Raw genomic sequence first — 23,872 nt, 5'->3', positions numbered from 1 at the left:
AATCAGGCATTTGTTCAGACTGAAGCTCTTCATTGGACAGTTTATAGTGTAGCCGCTCAGAAAGTAGAGCAGATGTACTAACAGAGGTTCAGCAAACATTTAACAAAATACACATGATGGGACTTATAGTTGGCTTTTTATGGATTCCAGCTCACTATGGAGTCAGAGGAAATGAAACGACAGAGTTGTGAAGAAAGCCACAAAATATGGGTTAACTGACCCGGCTATTAACTTCTGTCAGACAGAGATAACGAGTATAATAAGGCAAGAAATAAAGGAAACATGACAAAAACAGTGGGAGGAAGAACGGAGGGGACGATGGTTGTAAAAAAATTTAAGGAGGGTAGGAGAAATGAGAAGCACAGGAAGGAGTAGGAGAGAGGAGGTGGTCATATCTAGAATAAGATTTGGACATATTGATTTGAACACTACTATTGGTGACTGTAAAACCTTTGAGTCGCCGAGAAGCTGAATAGGGGGATAATGTTGACACGCCCGCTGTTCAAAACGTAAATTTACTGCAAAAGGGTTCAAGAAGTGAAAGTTGTCAGGACTTATTCCAGTTTTTAAAACAGAGTATACATTTAGGGAGGATTTGGGTGTCGACGTTTCACTCCACACCAGTTAGTGGCGGTAATGCACCATTTTGGTGTTTTACAACCGCCAATAAACAATACAAAGAAGAAGAAGTCTGTTCCGGGATCACATGCTGGACACAGTTTACGCAGACGGAGTTACCGTTTCATCCTAAGGAGTAAAATCGTGAATTTGGATGATAAAACAAACTTAATAAACGTTTGGATCGATATCTGCATCGATCTGCCCACCCTTGTCTCCTGGATCGTAGCTGAGATCAGCGTGAACCACGTGGGTCTCTGCTCCCTGATCTGTTTCCTGTGTTTGGAAAGAGTTCCAGCTTCATCACGGAGTTTCTCTCGGTTTGTGGGCTCATCTAAAGGTAAGCACCGAGCTAACTTTACTGTGAGTTCAGTTCATGTTGAGTTTAGCTCCTGAATGAGGTCTTCTGCTGCTCTCCTCGGTGTCTGTTCACAGTTTATTGTGAACACGTTGAGAGAAGAGTGAGAGAGTGTTTGGCGAAAAACACCAACTAATCATTAGCTCAGCATGCTAGGAGAAGTTGGAGCAGAAAAGTCTTTTCATTGTCCCTGCAGCTGTTTTTCTGCATGCACCAAACCTCTACAGCCTCATTTCTATTTGAAGTGATAACAGGAAATGGATGAGAGCGATCTGCTGCAGTATCAGGGTCACAATAAACTTTATTGTCCAGCTGCTGTGGATGAACACATGAGAGGAAGTGAACTCCTACAAAGTGTCATTTTAATGAGTGTGGCTGCTGTAAAGTGATGCACAGGAAGATGTTAACAAAAACTAATGAAACAGAGATGAAAGTAAACAGTGTTCATATTTGAAAGCACAGAGAATAAAAATATATTGTGGTGGTTAATGTGCAGCTCTTGGTGATTTGGAAGAAGAATGTTTTTAATCATGTTGTGGATTGAATGTTGGGTTTTATTTCATTTTGTCTACAGAAGTTTTTCCCACTTGTGATCGTTCAGATTGATTTGTTGGGTTGACTTGAATCATGTGAAAGTTTAAAGCTGCACTTCCCCCAAAAAGAATAAAGTATAATCGTGAAGAATGTAAAAATGTCTTCCTGTGTCAAACACAGCTGCAGTCAAAGCAGGAAGGAAAGCACTGAAACCACTGATCAAAGCTCATGATCAAAGATTGCTGATCAATGGCCATGAGTACCATTCACAAAGAGTTGGGGAGTCGCTGTAAGCGATCAGTGGTTGTTGATCAATGTTCATGAGAATTTCCATATTAATGGTCAATAACTGACCTCCCAGCCCATTGTTCCTTCAGTGGTGCTCGTTTCAGTCATTATGTAAATGTACTGTTGAAGATTGGGGAAACCTGCAGTCAGCTGAAACTGAAGAAGTCACTTGGATGAGTGACGAAACGTTTCTCCTACTGCAAAAGCTACGTCCAGATGAACAGAATCAAACTTTGGGGAATGGTGGAGTTTGGAGAGTGGCACCATGGGGGCTGGAGAGACTTGTGAAGTGGTGATCAGGTGTGGGCCCCTGTTATTATGAATGGTTGGGGTGGGGGGTGGAACTGGGGGGCTGAAGGTGTGGAAAGTGTTGGGTGGGGGAGTAACAGGTTTGTCCCTGTTTGTGGAAACCACAGGAGGAGCTGTTCAGGCTGTTGCTGGGTGTGAATTGTTGATGGAGTCTTTAAACTTGTAGTTGCTGTTTCCAGACTGAAGCAGAGTCGTTAGCTGAAAACTGGTTTTAGAGGTTCATTCAGGACACCTTCTCAGGCTCTTACAGCCTTACCTGTATCATAACAAAGTGTATAAACCCCAATCCACCTTTAACATGGTCCTTCTCCCAAACCTTCAAATAGGACTTTCTGGCCCTGTCATAGTAAAGGGCTGCTTAGAATATTAGAGCCAATGTCACAAAGTTCCTCCTGAAGTATAAGTGAGTGAGAGAGTTTCCTCACTTTGCAGCACAACACGTCTCACAAGATTTCTACAAGCAATCAGAGTGAAATTTGTACTTTGTGTTGTCAGATGAACATATGAGACACTTTGACTCTTCAGTGCAGTGTGGAGCCTAACAAAGATCTGTTTTGTGTCCCAGCTGATCAGCAGGAGGAGAAGAGTCTGACGGAGCAGCAGAGGAACATTTTCAGCCATCTGGACTCAGCTGAGTCACTACAGAGGAAACAATGAGCTCAACACAGAAGGTGAGGAAAATATCACAGTTTCACCAAATAATCAGTCACGTCTAAAACTCTGATGCTCCCAACCTGTTATATGACTGTGTTGCATTTTATTATGTATTTTTAAATTGTGTTTACAACCATTAAGAAGTCACAAGCAATTATTATTCTTTATTATTAGTAGTAGTATTAATTACATTTTCAATTCAGTGTTACTTATACAGCACCAAATCACAACAACAGTCGCATCAAGGTGCTTTGTATTGTAATGTGGATCCTACAATAATACATACAGAGAAAAACCCAACAATCATATGACCTCCTATGAGCAAGCACTTTGGCGACAGTGGGAAGGAAAAACTCCCTTTTAACAGGAAGGAGGAGAAAAACCCAAAATTAAAGTGGAGACACTACAGTTACCGAAAGTTCTGGGCGGGTGGGGAGTGCCAAACATAGAAAATTATGTTCTTTCAATACAAGCGAGGATTCTTTCTCCCTGGATACATGAACATTCTGATCTACCATGGCTAAATATTGAGGAAGTATTATGTAAACTATCCTCACCTTTTAACTTTCTATGGAAATGCCTAAATTGAGATTCACAGAATCTACAGAAAATGCAAAATGTTGTGATCTATATCGTTGTCGGAACAATAAGTGTATTATATGGGGATATGGGACTTTGGTCATACTGCACAGCCCTACCCTCAAATGCCTTAAAACAAAACTAAAAAGCCTGTTTTATAATTGTAAGGATTAGTTTGTGTGTTCTTAGGGAACTTTTCCAGGAAAAAGACTTTCCACACAAATATATATATATATATATATATATATATATATATAGTGTGTATATATACTTATATATATAGTGTGTATATATACTTATATATATATAGTGTGTATATATACTTATATATATATATATGTAGGGAGTAAAAGTAAAAAATTCCTAAGGTTACAATCAGACTATGACATTTTCCTTCACTGAAACAAGCTAGTAGCTGATACTTTTGATTTATTATCGTTTAATAAATTAGAAAATTATAAAAAATATATAAAACAGTGTGTACCTTACTACTCTGACTGTGTTAGCATGCTAGCATTACTATTAGTCTACAGCAAGAGGGACGGGCAGGATTTTAGAGTGTTTGAACAGTCATTATTATTTTTAACACCAGGTTGGATGTAATGTGTTACTATTACCAGTGGGTGGGGACAAGAGACCTTTAAGGTGTTTGGTGCCACACTCCACCTTCAGGTTTAAAACTAGTGTTAATGGAGGGAGTTTGAAGGTTGAGTTTGTTCCACGACTGCATTTCACTCACTGCCTCTGTTTGTATCTCTGTCACTGCAGGACCAACGTGGAGCGAGAAGTCAGCGCTCTCAGGAGGCCGACAAACCTCACAGAAGAAAGAGAGAGAAAACATACAGCTGTGACGAGTGTGGGAAGGATTTTACTTTGAAGGATTCACTAAAACAGCATCAGGTCATCCACACTGGAGAGAAACCGTTCAGCTGTGATTTGTGTGGAAAGTCTTTTTCCTGGAAAAGTTCCCTAAGAACACACAAACTCATACACAGTGGAGTTAAAGCGTACAGCTGTGATCAGTGTGGCAGAGCTTTTACTCACAGTAACAGCTTACAGAATCATCTAGTTACCCACTCTGGAATTAAGGCATACAGCTGTGACATTTGTGGGAAAATGTTCAGCCACATAGAGAGCCGAAATATACACCTACGCATTCACACCAGACATGATGTGTACTGCTGTGATCAGTGTGGCAGACAGTGTACAACCAACAGGCAGTTACAACGCCACATGTTGACCCACACTGAGGAACGACCTTATAAATGTGACCTTTGTGAGAAGACTTTTAAATCTCCACGTCACCTGAAACAACACCAACAGATCCACACCAGAAAGAGACTCTACAAGTGCAGTTACTGTGAGGTATGTATTTTTATTTTTATCTTTATCTGTGTTAACTGAAACAGTAAAATGTAATACGACGTCTGCAGAGATGCTCTTTCTTTAAGGCGACGTTCAGGATAAAGATGTTGAAGGACTGATTTACACTGTCTTTGTGTCTTTGTTTAGAAGCAGAGCGACACAGATGGATCCAGTTCTCAACCCTGTCATCACTGTGGTGGTGGGAAAGACTTTCGTTGTGACCTCTGTGGAAAAACTTTCAGTTGGCAAGGCTCCCTAAAAAGACATCAACGTAGACACAGTATAGACAAACTGAAATACTGCAAAGAATGTGGGAGAAGCTTCACCACACTAACTGAGTTAAAACGACATGAACTGATTCACAGTGGGGTTAAAAAGCACCTCTGTGAACAGTGTGGGTCATCCTTCACATCTAAAGGTGGGCTTAAATCACACAAACGAGTCCACACAGGAGAGAAACCATACAAGTGCAGACACTGTGAAAAAAGCTTCTCACACTCATATGGTCGTAACAAGCATGAACATACACACATGGAAGGAAACTACAGCTGTGACCAGTGTGACAAGAGCTTCAGGAATCTCAGTTCATACTCCGAACACAAACGATCCCACGTTACTAATAAACTGTTTCACTGTTACCAATGTGCCCAAACATTCACTTCATTATCTGCTCTGTGCAAACATCAGCGTGATCACTCAGGGCTGAAATCACTCCCATCACTGGATCACAGTGAATCTGAAGTGACAGAAAGATCCTCTGGTTTCAGTGTCAGACTTAAAACCCTTGAGATCAGGCTCCACAGAGTTCAGATCAAATCTCCTGTAAAGATCTGATGAAAATGTTCCACTGGATGGATGTATAATCTCTTTTTCTGAAGGTTGCTCTCTTCCTGTTTCTGTGAGTGCTGACTGCACAGATGTAATATAGATCCATGTCACTGTTTGGAAGTATCAGAGAACTGCTGATGCTGTAAAGCTGCTGCTCAGTCTGATGGGCTGTTGTTTTGTTGTCGATAGGTTAGTTTTCTTTGTCAGAACAATGAGGCAACTGCAACTGTATGACATATATACCTGTATACACTTGACTTATACTGACATGTATACACTATACATACACTGGAGTGGTTATATAATGGAATCACTGTGATAAGCATCTAACCTACATGTTTAAAATCACAAGACCCACATATTTAGGTCAAACATTATCTACAATTATATTAATGAAGTTTTTGCCACCTGGGATAGTTTTTTCTCGCCTCAGCTGCCAGAAGGCATGAAAAACTGTATTTTCTTCCTGTTGTTATAATTCTGTGTATTAAACTCTGTTCCAAGAATTTTCATCTTTTCCAGAGGATCTTTTTGAGTGCCTTGATTTTATTTGAATCTAAAACAGCTCGATCTCCACATCTTTGGCGGAATAAGTGCGACCTGTGGGAGGTACCTATTTCAATAGGGTGGAGCCGTAGGCACATTCAGTTCACAAGGGTTTAATGTTAAATCAAAATAGAATCAAACACATAACAGTAGCACCTAAAACAATTTAAAAACTTGATTTTATTAAATACGGTGTCACAGTCCTGGATCGTATGACACAGCGCTCTGTGTTTTCTTGTATTTTGTTTATAGTTTGTCCTTTTGGCATTAGAGCCTAGGTTCCTTAGTTGTAGTTACTGTTCATTGTTTAGTATGTCTCCTTTGTGTCATCTTCCCCTGTATTAAAGTTCACCATGTTGTTGATTGTGTCTAATCTTTCATGTTTCTGGTCTGCCTGGTTAATGTCAAGTTCGTGTCATGCCTGCGTCTTTTCATGTTTTCCTGCTGGTTTGCAAACCAGCTCCTTCATCCAGTGTCTGCTTTTGGGTCTGCTCTAACGAACACACCGGTGCTCCCCGCCGTGGAATACGGTTAAAACTGTAAAACTGTATAACAGTAAGCAGTGTTGGTCAAGTTACTTGAAAAAAGTAATCAGTAACTAATTACTGATTACTTCCCCCAAAAAGTAATCTCGTTACTTTACTGATTACTTATTTTCAAAAGTTATTAATTACTTAGTTACTTTTTAAAAACACAATTTACAACCTGAATAGGTGATAAAGCAATAGATCTTTCAGCCCAATTCTACGTTTTCTGCATAATCCATCATACAAAATGTAATCAAACGGAAACGTCTCTTTTTAAAACTTGTTTTATTAGTTTTAATGTTTTAACTTTATGCATCAAGCAAGAATTAATTATATGCAACATTCTCTGACTGGAAGAAATTTGTTGAACATTTAAACCTATTTTCTGCACATTCCAGCACATTCCAGACCTCGGCCCTGCAGCCAGAAATCCATCCAGGCAAAGCTGCAGCTTGGCAATCTGTAAATGAAAACAGGACATCCCCTACACTGAACGACTGACCACAGCAGGAATATCCCTCCCACATGGCTTCATATGTATTGTTCAGTTACCTGTTTACAAGTTGGCAACACCCCTTAAGAAATATCAGCAAACAGTGACCGAGTCCACCACACGTTTCTTCACAGGAACAAAACAAACAAACCTCCACCAAATTAACAAAATGTAAGTGGAACACTTTCAGTGACCTACCGCTCCAGTAGATAGTTTGCTGAGATTGCTGAGATTTTGTTGTCACAACTCCTTTCTGTTTATTTCATGTAAACATGATTTATTTAACAGAAATCGTGTAATTCTTGAATCTTATGGAACGCCAAGACTGCCATAATGAATTAATTAAATACACCCTTAAATAATTAATTAAATGTGGCAATAATTAATTACATAAGTATTTATGACACATGTAATTAATTAATTATTGACACTGTTCTGTTATCACTAAAAGTTGTAAAATGTATCACTAAAATATCATTCTCAGTCAGTTGTTATTCATTATGTGTTTACAGACTTCCTCTGTGGTTGCTCTAGGTAATGCACTTTAGAAACGCCTTTATTTTGAAAAAAAAACTTTATTGAACAGGACGTCCGCTCAGTCGAGAAAAGCAAGTAAGCAATAGGCTGTATCCCAATTCAGGGTACGCAGCCTTAAAGTACGCAGCCTCAACGGTCCTCAAGGGCCGCGTACTCAAAGACCGCTAAGGCCGGAAGTGTGAGGCTTGTGAAATGGGACGGTCTAGCCTCCGTCGTGCTGCCCAGGTTGCCTAGCAACCATGATACTAACAGCTGGAAACGTGTGGTTGACAGAAATGAAAGAGAACATATTTTGTTCATTTGTTTGTTTCTACACAAGCTTTGTGTGATTTAATAAGTATCTGAGGCTGAGACCACAGGACTTTAAAACATGATTGTTGGGCTTCATTTCTGTACTGAACAGTCATTTTAAGATTAGTAAATAACAAATAGTTAATGTTGTTCATGAGACTAAAGTCAGTGTAAATATAATATGGCCAATATTATAGTTATTATACTAATCATTATTAGTTATTACAGCAGTGAGTTTGAACTCTCAAATCAAATCACTTCTATTGTCACATCACATGTGCAGGTACACTGGTACAGCACATGTGAGTGAACTCTGTGTCAAATACTGAGCTTCAGTAAAGATTCACGTTGCAGCTATTTATATGTCCTATCACCTTAAATCTTCACTCAAAGACACTCAAGTATCTGTGACAGTGTATATATAGATGTATTATATATAAGAGACAAATGTTGTTCCTTCAGTATGTTGGCATTATTACATTTGGCTCAATGCTTACATATATGTGTGGAAAAAGCAAATGTACGAGCTGTGATAACTGTTTCTGATAGAATGAAGAGTAGACTGATATGTTAAATATTCCTTTATTTATTTATTTTTTATTTTTTTAATGATCTATTTAAATTTATTTTTTTCACAAATCATGGTCACAATACATAATGGAAACATTGCCATTATACACAAAAAAAGAAACAAAACAAAACAAAACAAAACAAAACAAAACAAAACAAAAAAGAAACCCCCCCTCCCTCCCCACCCGAGGCTCATGTAAAGAGAAACAAAACAAAACAAACAAAAAATGTATGTCACACATCTGGAAAATACGTTTTTATATAGTCAATAAATGGGTTCCAAGTCGCAGAGAATTTTTGTTGTGATGGGAGAACTCTGTATCTAAGTTTTTCCAGTGGTAAAAAGAAAAGCACCTCCTTTAACCATTGTATGTATGAAGGAGCCTTATCAGACTTCCAGTGGAATAGAATAAGTCTACGGGCAAGCAATGTAGCAAATGCTATGGCATTTTCCTGAGATTTACTCGTTTTGTATCGAGATGGCATAACTCCAAAAATGCCAATGCGGAAATCAAGCACTAAGTTCTGCGCACTGATATGAGATAATGCTTTAAATATATTTCCCCAGTAATTATCCAGGTTCGGACAAGACCACATCATGTGACCCTCATTTGCTGGATTATGTCCACACCTGGGACAGGCAGGATCGACTTCTGGGAGAAATTTTGAAAGCCTCTCTTTTGTATAATGAAGACGATGAAGAATTTCAAACTGAATTAAACCATGGCGAATGCAAAAGGAGGAAGTATGTATACGATTTAAACAAGATCTCCACTCATCATCAGATAGATCCACCCCAATGTCTTTTTCCCAATTATTTTTAGTTTTTTCCCAAGTAATAGGCCTTAAGCTCTGTATCAGTTTGTATATGACGGAGATTCTCCTTTTGCCAAAAGGATCTATTTCCAAAATGGTATCCACTTGATTTTTAGGAGGTAGGTACGGGAAAGAAGGAAACAATGTTTTTGCAAAGCTTCGTATTTGCAAGTATCTAAACATATGTGAGGTTGGTATATTGTAATCTCTCATCAGAGCGTCAAAGGTGTTAAAAGTTTCTCCTGAGAATAAATTGTAAAAAGACTTCAAACCATTATTATGCCAAATTTGGAATGCTTTATCTGAAATGGATGGCAGAAAAAAAGGGTTATAAGCAACAGGGAAAAAATTACTAACTTGTTGCAAACCGAAGTGCCTTCTGAATTGAAGCCATATTTTAATAGATGTTCCTACAACTGGATTTGTTATTTTCTGTTTTTGATTTAGAGCTAGGGATGAGGTTAGGAGGGGAAGTGGATTAGACATCAGTTCCGTTTTTACCCAAGCCTCACCCTCGTTGTTCTCATAAACATATTTCCAGTACAATAATTTGGAGATATTAGCCGCCCAGTAGTAAAAGATAAAATTTGGCAACCCTAGCCCACCAACCTCTTTTGGTACTTCCAAATATGTTTTTTCTATTCTGGGATTTGAATTTTTCCAAATAAATGTTGCTATTAATCTGTCTAAATCTTTGAAACTTGATTTGATTATAAAAACAGGAACCATTTGGAAAACATAGAGAAATTTTGGTAAGACTGCCATTTTAACTATATTTATTCTGCCTGCCAATGAGATTGGAAGTGTTGCCCATTTTTTAAAATCTTGCAATGTTTGTTCTAACAAAGTGTCAAAATTATAAATCCGCAACTCGTTCATTGTGCGGGTTATATTTATTCCCAAATATTTAAACGTTTCTTTTTCTAATTTAAAAGGGAAGGCAGAGAAATCTTGCTCTATGTTATTAATAGGGAACAGTAGGCTTTTTGAATAGTTCAATTTGTATCCAGATATGCATCCGAAGTGGTCTAATATCTTAAACAATTTAGGGATTGATGCCTTTGGATTAGATATATAAAGCAATAAATCATCTGCATACAATGATACTTTGTGCACTGTCCCGTCCCTAGAGATTCCGGCAACCTGACTGTCCTCCCTAAGAGCAATAGCTAAGGGTTCGATTACTAAGTTGAAGAGATAGGGGGATAAACTACAGCCTTGCCTGCAGCCTCTGCCAAGCTGAAAAATGTCAGAGGTTACATTATTTGTCCTCACTGCTGCAACTGGAGAGGAATACAGTATTTTAATCCATTTTCGAAACAATGGGCCAAATTCAAATTTATTTAGGACCGCATGAAGATATGGCCATTCTATACGGTCGAAGGCCTTTTCTGCATCAAGAGAAATTATTATTTCTGATTTTTCTTTTGGTTCTGATGCATATAAAATATTAAATAGGCGACACATATTATAAAATGACTGTCGCCCTGGTATAAAGCCGGTTTGATCAGGATTAATAATTTTTGGCAGTATAAGATCAATTCTATTAGCTAAGATTTTTGTGAGAATTTTGTAATCGCAATTTAAAAGGCTCACCGGTCTGTAGGAGCTGCATTGTGAGGGATCCTTACCCTTTTTGTACAACACAGAAATTATGGCTTGTTTCATAGTATCTGGTAATTTCTCTTGAAAGAATATTTCCTGGTATACATCTTTGAGTATTGGTGCTAGTTTGTCTATGAACATTTTATATAATTCAATAGGGAAACTATCAGGTCCCGGTGCCTTGTTACTTTGCATTGATTTAATTACTTCGACAATTTCACTAATGGTTATCTCTCTATCAATTTCTGTTCTGTCATTTACAGATATTTGTGGAATTGGTAATCTATCAAGCATTTCAGCAACCTTTTTTTCATCAACCGGATCTGAAGTATAAAGATTGGAATAGAACATTTTAAACTGGTCATTAATGGTTTTCGGATCGGACGTCTTTTCTCCAGAGGTTTTACAGATTTCAGAAATCGTGTTAGCTGATATGGATTGCTTAATTTGATGTGCCAAAAGTTTTCCGGCTCTTTCCCCATGTTCATAGAACTTTTGCCTTGATTTGAAAAATAAACGTTCTGTTTGCTGAATGGACAGAATTTTGTATTCTGAATTTAGTAATAATTTTCTCTTATAGAGGTCTGGTGTTGGATTTTCTGCATATAAGCCATCAATCTCTTTTATACTGTTGGCTAGGTTGTTCATTTGTTGTAAGTTTTTCTTTTTGTGAAATGAAACATATGAAATTATCTGGCCTCTAAGATAGGCCTTTAATGCCTCCCATACAATGGTCATTTTCATCCCTTGGGTTTGATTTGTCTCTAAGAAAAACTGTATTTGCTCAGAGACCATTTTTTAAAATGAGTCTTTAGTTAGGAGTAAAGGATCAAGTCGCCAGGCCATTTTTTGACTTGAGCGTTCATAAAAATTTACATCTAATTGTACTGGACTATGGTCTGAAATAACAATAGAATTGTATTGGCAATCTAAAACCTTGGGAAGAATTCTATTATCTACAACAAAAAAATCTATCCGTGAGTATGACCGGTGCACTGGTGAAAAAAAAGAGAATTGTTTAGATGTTGGATTTTTGTTCCTCCAGGGGTCAAAAAAAGCATAAGATTGCATAAAAGATTTTAGAACATTACCCGCTTTTGAAATTTTGCTATCAGGTTTAGGATTAGATCTGTCAAGTTGAGGATTAAGCACGCAGTTAAAGTCACCACCCAGAATCAAATGGGACTCTGTTAAATCTGGCAGGTGCTTTAAAAAGGTAGAATAAAAATCTGGGTCGTCCCAGTTTGGTCCATATACATTTGCAAGAATTACTTGTTTCCCATACAACCTACCCTGTATAATAATATATCTCCCTCTGGTATCCGCCACAGTTGATAGTGGAATAAATGGAATCCCCTTCCTAATTAAAATAGCCACACCCCGTGATCTATCCTCAAATTTTGAGCTAAATATTTGGCTTATCCATGTTTTTTTTAGTTTAATTTGTTCACTTGATCGGAGGTGTGTTTCCTGCAAATATACAACGTCGGATCTCAATGATTTTAAATGAGTAAAAACCCTTGTGCGTTTAACCGGATTATTTAGACCTTTAACATTCCAGCTTATAAAACGAAGAGGCAGATTACTTTGCGAGCTTGCCATTCAGGTACCAAAATGCAGGTGCTGAAAAAATATGTCCCAACCTCTGGAACCCGAAGAAAGAGAAAAAAAGGGAAAAATAAATAAATAAAACGAGCCTCAAAACCCCATGCTGATCTACTATTATCCCTGAGATCACAACCCTCCAGGCTAGGATAGCACAGTGACTAAACATACTGTTAACCCTCAAACAGCCCCTCAACTGGGCAAATATATAACATTTAATAACTAAACAAAACTCCAAAACTTATATTTTCCACTTTCCCCGTGTTTATTCTAATAAAATGCCCCAGAATAACAGCAATATCTCGAACATATCGAAAAATCGGAACAAAGGAGGAAGGCAGAGTATTCATAATAAATTAAATCAAAATCATTATACCTTCCGGCCTTTTCTGAGTATGGCCCAATTAATTACTTGACTTCTCCCCAACACCAACGTAAAATTATGTCCCTTGAGTTCAAACAATCGCACATATGAAGTCCAACTTATCTCTTCTCACTCGGCTGTACCTCTCACGGCCATAGTAAGTCTTTTTTGATAAAGTCTATTGCAGCTGCTGGGTCGGTGAAACGATTGTCCTGTCCCGTAGGTGAAGTGATGCGGAGAACAGCTGGAAACAAAAGTCCAAACTTAACGCCAGTGCAGCCTCGGAGCAAACGTTTAGCCTCCATAAAAGCAGCTTGTTTCTTTGCCACCATTGCTGTAAAATCAGGAAAAATGCTTATCTTCATGTCCTGCAGCAGCAACGGCTGCGACTTGGCGGCCCTTCGGAACACCTCTTCCTTCTCTTGGTAATAGTGAAACTTCACCACGATTGCCCTGGGGGAGTTTCCCTGTTGACCCAAGCCTCGATGAGCGCGGTCCAACATCGGAGTAAAATCGAGGCCCAGTATGTCTTTCAGCATTGTAGCAATAACTGCCGTGGGTTTCCCGGTGTTTTCAAAGCCCTCCTTCACCCCTACAATGCGTGCATTGCACCAGCGTTGTCGCCCCTCGATGTCGTCCAATTTGCTGGTCAACTTAGCAACGTCCGATTTCAGCTTGCTAACCTCGTTTTCCAACTCCACTGTCCGGTCTGAATAAGTATTCAAACCAAACTCAACACTTTCCAAACGAGTCTCTTGCTTCTCCAAATCTTCTTTGATTGTGTCTATTTTATCATTTAAATCTTTCGTGCTTGAATCGATACGGTCCAATATCCTCTTTTCAGAGCTAGCAATCGCTCTCATAATCTCACTCATGTCAGGGGGTGGTGCCTCCGATCTGTCCTCAGCATGGTCCGAGGCTTTTGCGGCCTGCTCTTTCTCCGATCTAGTTTTGCTCATAATTCGTACAATGTAGCTTTGAAGATGTAAAAAGTGCCTCAGAGCAGCACACGGGCGTATTGTCGTACTATTATTAAAAGTTCGTTAGTTTTGGAGCGGTGGAATTATGAAAAAAGTTAGTCCATTGAGGAGCCCTGTATAACACGTCTTCACATGGCTATCACCTGCCTCCTACAAAATATTCCTTTATTGGGTGAGAAAATCAGACCATGTCATAACTGTTTTAAGTCATACAGAATAGATATCAAAGCCTTAAACAGGCTGACTTCTGCTAAATGGGTCAAACTGGGCAGAAAGTATACAAACACATAACATCCTTATAGAATATGATGTAACACTATAGATCAACTTACCTCAGAATATATAAAGCATATAAACAATTACAGCAATATGATGCAACAAACACAGCAGTGCTACTAATTCAAAATACTCAAAGCTTCATAGAACTGAAACAAACAGTTATTTTTCGCTCCATTCTGCTGCCGATACATACTTTAGGTTTCTGAACATTAAACTTGTTGCTGCCTTTCATAGTGTGTAACCTGAAGGCCCTGAGTACTTTCTCCCACACTGAAAACACTGGGATGATAAAATTATTTGAACATTACCTAATGAGACTGATTCAGGACAGACAATTAGTTATTTTAAACTTTTCTAGCAGTCCTTCACAAACAGGGAACAGTCTGTCTATTCTCTCCATCTGTCAGCTGCTGCTGGCTCTTCCTCCTCCTCTTCCTCACACACTGCTGAGTTTGTCCTGGTGGATCATCAGGGGTGCAAAGCCTCACAGATGATGTGCAGCAGTGGGTCCCTCAGTCTGTCCTCACTCTGGACACTTGCAGTTATCACACATGGAAATCAAATGTGTGATAAGCTGCAGGATTCAAACACAAGTGTAACTTATAAATACATGTTCATACTTTTATTCCACAATCAGAGAGAAAGAAAAAGAGAGAGAGTGCAGGACAGACAGGCAGGTGTCTCAGGTGTATACACTGCTACAAACAGGGGGATTTAGTGTTTGTGTTATTACGAGTGCTAAACAAGAAGAGTTCCCAGATGGTACAGTGGACACATGTGTGACTCCTGTGATTAAAGCATCTTTCTTTCAGCTTAACGAGTGAACCGTCAGCTCGACACCACCGAACAGAGGCAGCAATATAACATAGCTAACATTAACAGTGCAGTGAGTCCTGCTTGTACCGTGATATTCAGGACTGCAAACCGAGCAGCATCACTGACTTTCAGCTTGTTGTGTTTGTGGATATATGACTGACTTTAATTATCCACAAATTCATCACATTCTCTGTAAGATTAAGGTCGACTATTGTATTATTATATTTTAAAGGCTTTAAAAGCAAGTAAAAGCTGCAATAACTTTGCAGACATGTGGCCAACAGTAAAGTTTTAATGTTCCTCATTATTAAACATTTTCACATAAATAAGTGACATAATATTCAGTACTTACTTTTCACAGTTTACTCTTCGGCCACTCCGCTTCTGCCGTCTGCGGCAAAATTATCCACACCGACTGCCGCGCTATGAATTGTGGGATATGTTGGACCACGAAGTCTACACTGCCACAGCCTTAAAATTCAGGGAAATGAAGGACGCATTTGAGGGCCGCATTTCGAGCAGCCTTTGAATTGGGACAGCCTTCGGCGCACCACTGTGACGTAATCGGCCTTAAAATGCAGCCTTTAAGGCTGCAGACCCTGAATTGGGATACAGCCATAGTGATGGTAAATTTGATTCTTTTTACTGAATCGAGTTTTAATGATTCACGCACCAAAGTGAATCGGGTTCTTTGAGTCATTTGATTCACTAAGTCAGTTGACCATAGAGTGGAAAAAATGTACATTTTCACTCAAACTACATTTGTTCCTCTTTTCATGTATATCCTACTGCTAAGATGAGTGATTCTAAAAGAAAACAAATATTTTATAGAGCAAACAAGAGCCAAAAAATTTCTAATGGGAACATTTATTTTGTTTATTTTCATTGTATTAGTATTTTCCTTAAATGTCATACATATATACACACACACACACACACACACACACACACACACACACACACACACACACACACACACACACACATTGTCCGAAAGTCTCCTTATATTTCAATCGCATCGCTATGAGTGCAATGTTAATTTCTGCCGATAAGTTCCACTTTGTTCTTACTGTTTGCTGCGGTGATGACGTCACATGCTTTTACGACGGTCCTGCCGTATCACGAGTCGGAGGAGCACTAGGCATGTTTTTCTCCATGAGTGCGGGGGAATAGCGATCTCCAGCCGTGTGCGTTCCTGTGCAAATGTGAGTCAAAATCCCTCCAGTTCTACGAGTCTATTTCCACTTATAGCACGGGTTGTACTTCGATGTTAATTACAGGGGGTTTATGCTAGGAGATTTATCGAGATTGGTAGAGGCATGTGACTTACCACCGTAGCATTTGTTGCGGGTTGGATCTGTGTGCCGCGGTTGTGTTATTTAGCCACTAGAGGGCACTGAAGACCATGTAATTACTGACCTTTCCTAATTTGGGGGCATTAGGTCTTTTCTGTTGCCTGAGATATGCAGATATTCTTGCTTCCTGCCTGTTCAAATGGGATTGTGGGACTTTCTTATGTCAGGGCATTCAGCTGATTATTTGTGTTACAGTTCATTATATTGGTATAATGTTGGGAAATAACAATTGTTATATTTACATGTGAAAATTGTTTCTCCTTGTTTCTTGTTATTCAGAACCACACGTCTGTCCATCCCTCCCACATCCGTTAAGTATGCCTACTGCTGTACTGTTGAGCTGCTGTTAACTTACATTAAAGTATATCCGGACATCACTCTCTGTGCCCCACTCTCTGACCGGAGTTTAAGTCCTGAGGGAGCTATCATCCCAGCATCCCAGAGATAACTCTCTAACAAGTGGTCCTTCGAGCCGGATAGATAGCTACACTGAGGACAACATGGAGTTTCAGCACCGGGATATCCCTGACATATCCGTGCGACGGAAAACTCAGCGAGAGAGACATCTCCCGGCTTTGATGATTATGAAGTTGAATATCAACCCAAATCAGGTACATCCACTGATAAACCAACAGCAGGTGCAGAGGCAGGGATGGCTATAGATCAGCGCTCTGCCAAGCAGCACTCAACCTCTTCACGATCACATGCCTCAGGTTCTCAATGCAGCAAACCTAGATCCCAGGCTAGTGGACACTCACCTTCGGGAGGCTCTATAATCGCAGGGCTAACTGATTTGCAGACAGCGATGTTGGAAGAGAAGATGAAGGGCATGGAGCTAGCAGAATTGCAGCGGCAGATGATGGAAGAGAGTCTAGCTGAGGAACAGTGTTTAATCTTGGATGCTCAGGCCCGGGAAGCCCTCAGTAAGAAGGAGGAACTATACATGCAGCAAGAAAGGCAAAGACGTCAATTAGACGAAGAGGCACGTACTGCTCACCACACCAGAGAATCTATTACCAGACGTTTATCAATGCAGCGTCGACTCAAAGAGAAGGAGATGGAACTAAAGAAAGCTTCCCTCATTGCTGCTTTTCTTCGTGATCAAGAAGATGGGCTGCCACCACCTAGACCTTTAAATAACTGTGAGTATGACTCGGGCCTTCAGGCTTGCAGCAGTGGAGTAAACTCCCAAGTGAATCTGTCGGAGCAGCCAGCACATAATGGACAGCGACGTAATATGACCAGCTATGTGAATGCTTTCCCACCTTCGATCTTGCCAGTGGATGCATCAGTACCAGATACGCAGCCCTTACATCCCACCAGCTCCTCGGCTGACCTGAAGCCAGTATCTGAACCTCTCCATGGGTGTCCAACGCAACATATCGGTCCTGCTATGGATACTCCCTCAGCTGGTCATCAGTATGGTCAGCAGGTAGGAGGAAATCAATCCCCTATTACCTACTCGACTCAGACTCTCCGACCTGCAGCAGAGGACAGCTTTAATATCCCTAACCGACAATCACAGCCTCCTGGAAAGGTGAAACATCAGGGATGGCTTCCTCCAGTGCCATACACAACACCCAGTCAGTTTCTACCGCTTCCTGATTTAGCTGGCTGTGGGCCCACGGCGCCGTCTTTACGGTCAGAGATACCGTTGCCACCTACTGACAGCAATGGCAACAACTTGATGGAACTGCTAATTGCCAGCTCGTATGGGATCCCCAAGCCAGCACTACCTTCTTTCGCCAGTGGTAAGGAAAGTGATTTTGCACTTCTTAAGATGCCTCTGGACAGTCTGCTTGGCAGCCATACTCATCTCACAGAGCAGTTCAAATATCAAATCCTTCTGGAGCAGTTAAAACTACCAAGTGCTTACAAACTAGCACAAGCATATATGCATGATCCCCTGCCATATACTACAGCACTCCAGGCTCTCCAAGACAAATATGGTCAACCTCGTCAGCTCGTACAGAGTGAGCTTGGATCTATCCTGAACTCTCCCCAAATCCGGGTGGGGGACCCAGAAGCCTTCGACAACTTTGCTCTGGATGTGCAGGCTTTAGTAGGTATGCTTCGATCGCTGGAAGGTGAAAACGGCTACGAACTGCGATGTGGCTCTCATGTCGATAAGTTACTGAGTAAGCTCCCAGCAAGCTACAGAGATGGGTTTGTTGAGTACAGCCTCAGTCGTGGGATACTGAGAACTGGAACTGACAAGACATATACCCTGCCAGATTTTTCGGCCTGGCTCCAAGTGAAGTCGCAGGCCAAGCGCATATCTAGTAGGGCAGCCGATATGTTTCAGGACCAGACCAAACAAGGTCAGAAAGGCAGGAAAAGCCAAAGATATCCTTCCACTGTGTATTACAACACAGACAACAGGAAGGGGGATGGAGCTCATCTGGAACCAGGTCATCGGATACCTCCCATCAAAGGGAAGATTAAGCCAAAACCTTACTGTCCATACTGTGACACTCGTGAGCACTACCTTAATCTTTGCCCCAAATTTAAGACACTGTCCACCACCCAAATTGCAGAGTGGATCAAAGATAAAGGTTGTTGGCGTTGTGGACGGAATCACGCACCTGATGTGTGCACCCTGAAGGCACCCTGTAAAGCGTGCAAACAGCAACATCTTACAGTGCTGCATGAGGTTTGCCAACAGGAGCCCAGGAAAGTCCTGATGGTTGGCACTGCCCCAGATACGTCCACCATCTACATTGATCACCCAAACCATCCTCATAAGGTCCTGCTAAAGGTTGTGAAGGTGTATCTGTACAATGCTGAGTATTCATTAGAGACCTTTGCTGTACTAGATGACGGTTCTGAACGATCCATCATCCTACCACCAGCCGTGCAGCACCTCAATCTAGGGAAGGAAGCCGAGACACTTCCATTAAGGACTGTTCGTCAGGATGTGATTCACCTGCAAGGGGCCTCGGTCTCCTTTGAGATTTCCCCTGCCCATGATCCTAAAGTGAGATACCAAATCCATCATGCCTTCACTGCTGACAAACTGGGCCTCTCTGAGCACAGTTATCCAGTTAAGGCACTCATGCAAAAATATGCACACCTGCAGGGACTCCCACTTTTCCCTGTCGACAGGGTGCAGCCTTTAGTCCTTATTGGCTCAGACTTCCCTCATCTGCTTGTCCCAACGAAACCTGTACGGTCTGGCCCTCCTGGGGGTCCATTAGCAGTCTGTACCCGCCTTGGATGGGCTCTGCAGGGTCCAGCTAACTTAGCCCAGTTCGCTGGGGAAGAGCAACAGTGTCTCTTTACTGGGTCTCCAAGCAATGATCTCCTTCAACATGTAGAACGATTGTGGAAGGCGGATGTACTCCCATACACAAATGTGAAGACCGCAACACGTTCTAAGGAAGATCAGAAAGCACTTGAAGCTCTTGAGCGGCGCACAACCAGAGTGCAGGTGGAGGGAGTGACAAGATATGCAACGCCCCTCCTCCGTCGCAAAGACAGTCCTCGCCTCTGGGCACCCAGGCTGGCCTTGCTACCACAGTTACGGAGTACTGAACGTCGGATAGCGAGAGACCCAGGGCAGACTGAAACCTATTGTCAGGAGGTGCATAAACTGGAGGTGGTAGGCTATGTTGAGAAACTATCACCTGAGAAGGTGGATTGTTCGGGCGAGTCATGGTATCTACCCCACCATGTAGTTCACCACAACAACAAGGCTAGACTTGTATTCAACTGCTCATACCAATACAATGGGCTAAGCCTCAACAGCCAGTTGCTTCCAGGTCCAATTCTGGGACCTTCACTGCTTGGGGTCCTCCTCCGCTTCAGGGAGCATACTGTGGCCATAAGTGGTGACATCAAGGCAATGTTCCACCAAATTCGGTTGCTGCCCGAGGACAAACCTCTGCTCCGCTTCCTATGGAGGTCTATGAGGAAGGATGAGGAGCCAAGCGTGTACGAGTGGCAGGTTCTGCCTTTTGGTACAACGTGCAGTCCTTGTTGTGCCACCTATGCCCTCCAAAGACATGTCAGGGACAACAGCCAGGGTAATGAAGATATCTTGGGCACGGTGGAGAGGGCCTTCTATGTCGATAACTGTTTGCATAGTCTCCAATCTGCAGAGGAGGCTAAGACACTCATAGATCGGATGCGGGAGTTACTCGCCAAAGGAGGATTCGAGATCAGGCAATGGGCCAGTAACATTCCATCGGTGGTAGAGCACCTGCCAGTGGAAGCCAAAGCAGCCAGCACAGAGCTTTGGCTCTCCCAGCACAGCCAAGACCCAGAAGAACCAGCTCTGGGCCTTCGTGGAACTGTCTCACTGACCGCCTTGGATACAGGCATCGACTTGTGGAGTACTCTCTGCCCACACTGAGAAATGTTTACCGGGTGATGGCATCGCAATATGATCCTCTAGGCTTCCTCATACCCTTCTCAACTCGAGCAAAGGTTCTAATTCAGGATCTTTGGAAGGCAGGAGTTGGATGGGATGAACAAATCCATCCTACGGCCCTACTAGAGAGATGGACACAGTGGGAGAAGGAACTAGTGTACTTGCCACAGGTGGAATTACCAAGATGCTATGTCCCACCAAGAGCAGACGCCGGGAGACCAGGTAGAGGGGCTCACATATTTTGTGATGCCTCCGAAAGAGCCTATGGAGCAGTAGCCTATCTGCGAACACAGGACTCCCAAGGCGACGTCTACGTGGCATTCATGATGGCGAGGTCAAGAGTAAGCCCCCGGAAACAGATTTCTATGCCACGTTTGGAGTTATGTGCAGCTCTTGCCGGAGCCCAATTGGCTAGAGTACTGGAGACCGAGCTGGCCTTTCAACCCAGCGACATCACTCTATGGAGCGACTCAACAACAGTTTTGACCTGGATCCAATCTGATTCATGCCGCTATAAGGTCTTTGTTGGTACCAGGATTGCCGAAATACAAGATCTTACTGAGGTGTCAAGTTGGAGATATGTCAACACCAAGGACAATCCGGCTGATGACCTCACGCGAGGGAAAACCCTTCTCGAGCTGAGTCAACCAAACCGTTGGACTCAGGGCCCACCTTTCCTTTTAACGAACCCTGATACCTGGCCAACTCTCCATGAAGGTGAAGGTCAAGAAGACGATGGGGAGCTGAGAGGAACAGCATTCTGTGGAACCACCACCACGTGCAGTCCACAGCAAACGGTGCCAATTTCCAATTTTGGCAAATGGAGTGAAGTGGTTAAGGCTACCCATCAGATCCTTCATGGGGCGGCTGCTGATCACGAAAACCATGTCATGACTGCTACAGATGCATCAGCTGCTGAGCTGCATCTCCTGAAACAAGCTCAAAGTGATAGCTTCTCCGAGGAATTACAGGCCCTGGCTGCTGGTAAGGCAATTCATAAGCAGAGTCGCCTGCTAACACTTGCTCCGGAGTATGACCCGGCTATTGGGCTGATAAGAGTTGGGGGAAGACTCAGAAGAGCAGAAGGTCTGGACTTGGATGCCATGCACCCCATAGTCCTTGACCCGCAGCATCCGGTGACTAAACTACTGATCAGACAATATGATGAGCAGCTGTTGCACCCTGGGCCAGAACGAGTGTTCGGGGAGATGAGGAGAAAATATTGGATTCTCCGAGGAAGGGAGGCAATCAAGCGGCACCAGCACAGCTGTGGTGAGTGTCGAAGGTGGCGAGCCAGTCCTGATATTCCTCGGATGGCAGATCTACCCCCCGCGAGGCTACGCCTATACAAACCACCCTTTTGGTCCACTGGAGTCGACTGCTTCGGCCCTTACAACATCAAAGTAGGACGGCGCACTGAAAAGCGTTGGGGTATCATATTCAAATGCATGACTACGAGCTGTGTGCATCTTGACCTGTTGGACAGCATAGATACCGATGCCTTTCTCATGGCTCTGCGTCGGTTTATTGCACGCCGGGGAAAGCCATATGAGATCTTATCTGACTGTGGTACCAACTTCAGGGGAGGAGAGACCGAACTGCGGTCTAGTTTCTCAGCTCTTGAAGCCCCCATTAAAGAGCAGCTGGCGGAGCAGAGGATTGAGTTCCGGTTTAATCCACCAGGTTCCCCCCATTTTGGAGGTACTTGGGAACGGGAGATAAGATCTGTGAAGACAGCTCTTCAAGTGGTGTTGGGAGGTAATACGGTTACAGAGGCAGTTTTGCAAACTGTGCTGATCGAGGTGGAAGGGATCATTAATGCAAAGCCTCTCGGGTATGTTTCTTCGGACGTAGCGGATCCGGATCCAGTCACACCCAACTTATTGCTAATGGGGCGACGAGATGCGTCACTCCCCCAGGTGATTTATGCTTCGAGTGAGATGCTGGGAAGACGGCGATGGCGCCATAGTCAGATTCTGGCGGACCATTTTTGGTCCAACTTCCTGCGTCACCATCTGCCGGATCTTCAGAGGAGACAAAGATGGCAGGGGGAAACTGACAACTTAACCACAGGACAAGTGGTTATGGTGGTTGACTCACAACTACCGCGAGCGCAGTGGCCTATTGGAAAGGTGGTCAAGGCCTGTCCAGGGCGCTATGAATTGTGGGATATGTTGGACCACGAAGTCTACACTGCCACAGCCTTAAAATTCAGGGAAATGAAGGACGCATTTGAGGGCCGCATTTCGAGCAGCCTTTGAATTGGGACAGCCTTCGGCGCACCACTGTGACGTAATCGGCCTTAAAATGCAGCCTTTAAGGCTGCAGACCCTGAATTGGGATACAGCCATAGTGATGGTAAATTTGATTCTTTTTACTGAATCGAGTTTTAATGATTCACGCACCAAAGTGAATCGGGTTCTTTGAGTCATTTGATTCACTAAGTCAGTTGACCATAGAGTGGAAAAAATGTACATTTTCACTCAAACTACATTTGTTCCTCTTTTCATGTATATCCTACTGCTAAGATGAGTGATTCTAAAAGAAAACAAATATTTTATAGAGCAAACAAGAGCCAAAAAATTTCTAATGGGAACATTTATTTTGTTTATTTTCATTGTATTAGTATTTTCCTTAAATGTCATACATATATACACACACACACACACACACGCACACGCACACACACACACACACACACACATTGTCCGAAAGTCTCCTTATATTTCAATCGCATCGCTATGAGTGCAATGTTAATTTCTGCCGATAAGTTCCACTTTGTTCTTACTGTTTGCTGCGGTGATGACGTCACATGCTTTTACGACGGTCCTGCCGTATCACGAGTCGGAGGAGCACTAGGCATGTTTTTCTCCATGAGTGCGGGGGAATAGCGATCTCCAGCCGTGTGCGTTCCTGTGCAAATGTGAGTCAAAATCCCTCCAGTTCTACGAGTCTATTTCCACTTATAGCACGGGTTGTACTTCGATGTTAATTACAGGGGGTTTATGCTAGGAGATTTATCGAGATTGGTAGAGGCATGTGACTTACCACCGTAGCATTTGTTGCGGGTTGGATCTGTGTGCCGCGGTTGTGTTATTTAGCCACTAGAGGGCACTGAAGACCATGTAATTACTGACCTTTCCTAATTTGGGGGCATTAGGTCTTTTCTGTTGCCTGAGATAT

General features: G+C 42.2%; 2 protein-coding genes across 3 annotated transcripts in view; one reads left to right on the top strand and one right to left on the bottom strand.

Annotated features, from left to right (window-relative positions):
* Positions 1-2,760: 2,760 nt before the first annotated feature.
* The window catches only part of LOC148101557 (uncharacterized), a 137,058-nt gene continuing 115,946 nt past the window's right edge, over positions 2,761-23,872 (top strand). For both annotated transcript variants that reach the window (XM_087846408.1, XM_087846412.1), the window contains exons 1-2: positions 2,761-2,778; positions 4,109-4,705. In XM_087846408.1, coding sequence (XP_087702534.1) covers positions 2,761-2,778; positions 4,109-4,705 — 615 coding nt within the window. The remainder of the gene's footprint in view (positions 2,779-4,108; positions 4,706-23,872) is intronic.
* LOC148101560 (uncharacterized) lies at positions 13,034-13,846 on the bottom strand. The gene has a single exon (XM_087846469.1). The coding sequence runs from the start codon at positions 13,844-13,846 to the stop codon at positions 13,034-13,036; it is 813 nt and encodes a 270-aa protein (XP_087702595.1).

Source organism: Neolamprologus brichardi, chromosome 9 (genome assembly GCF_056152115.1).
Source record: "Neolamprologus brichardi isolate AB-2024 chromosome 9, ASM5615211v1, whole genome shotgun sequence".
In the NCBI taxonomy this organism is placed as follows: Eukaryota; Metazoa; Chordata; class Actinopteri; order Cichliformes; family Cichlidae; genus Neolamprologus; species Neolamprologus brichardi.
This window is presented reverse-complemented; position numbering and strand designations above follow the sequence as displayed.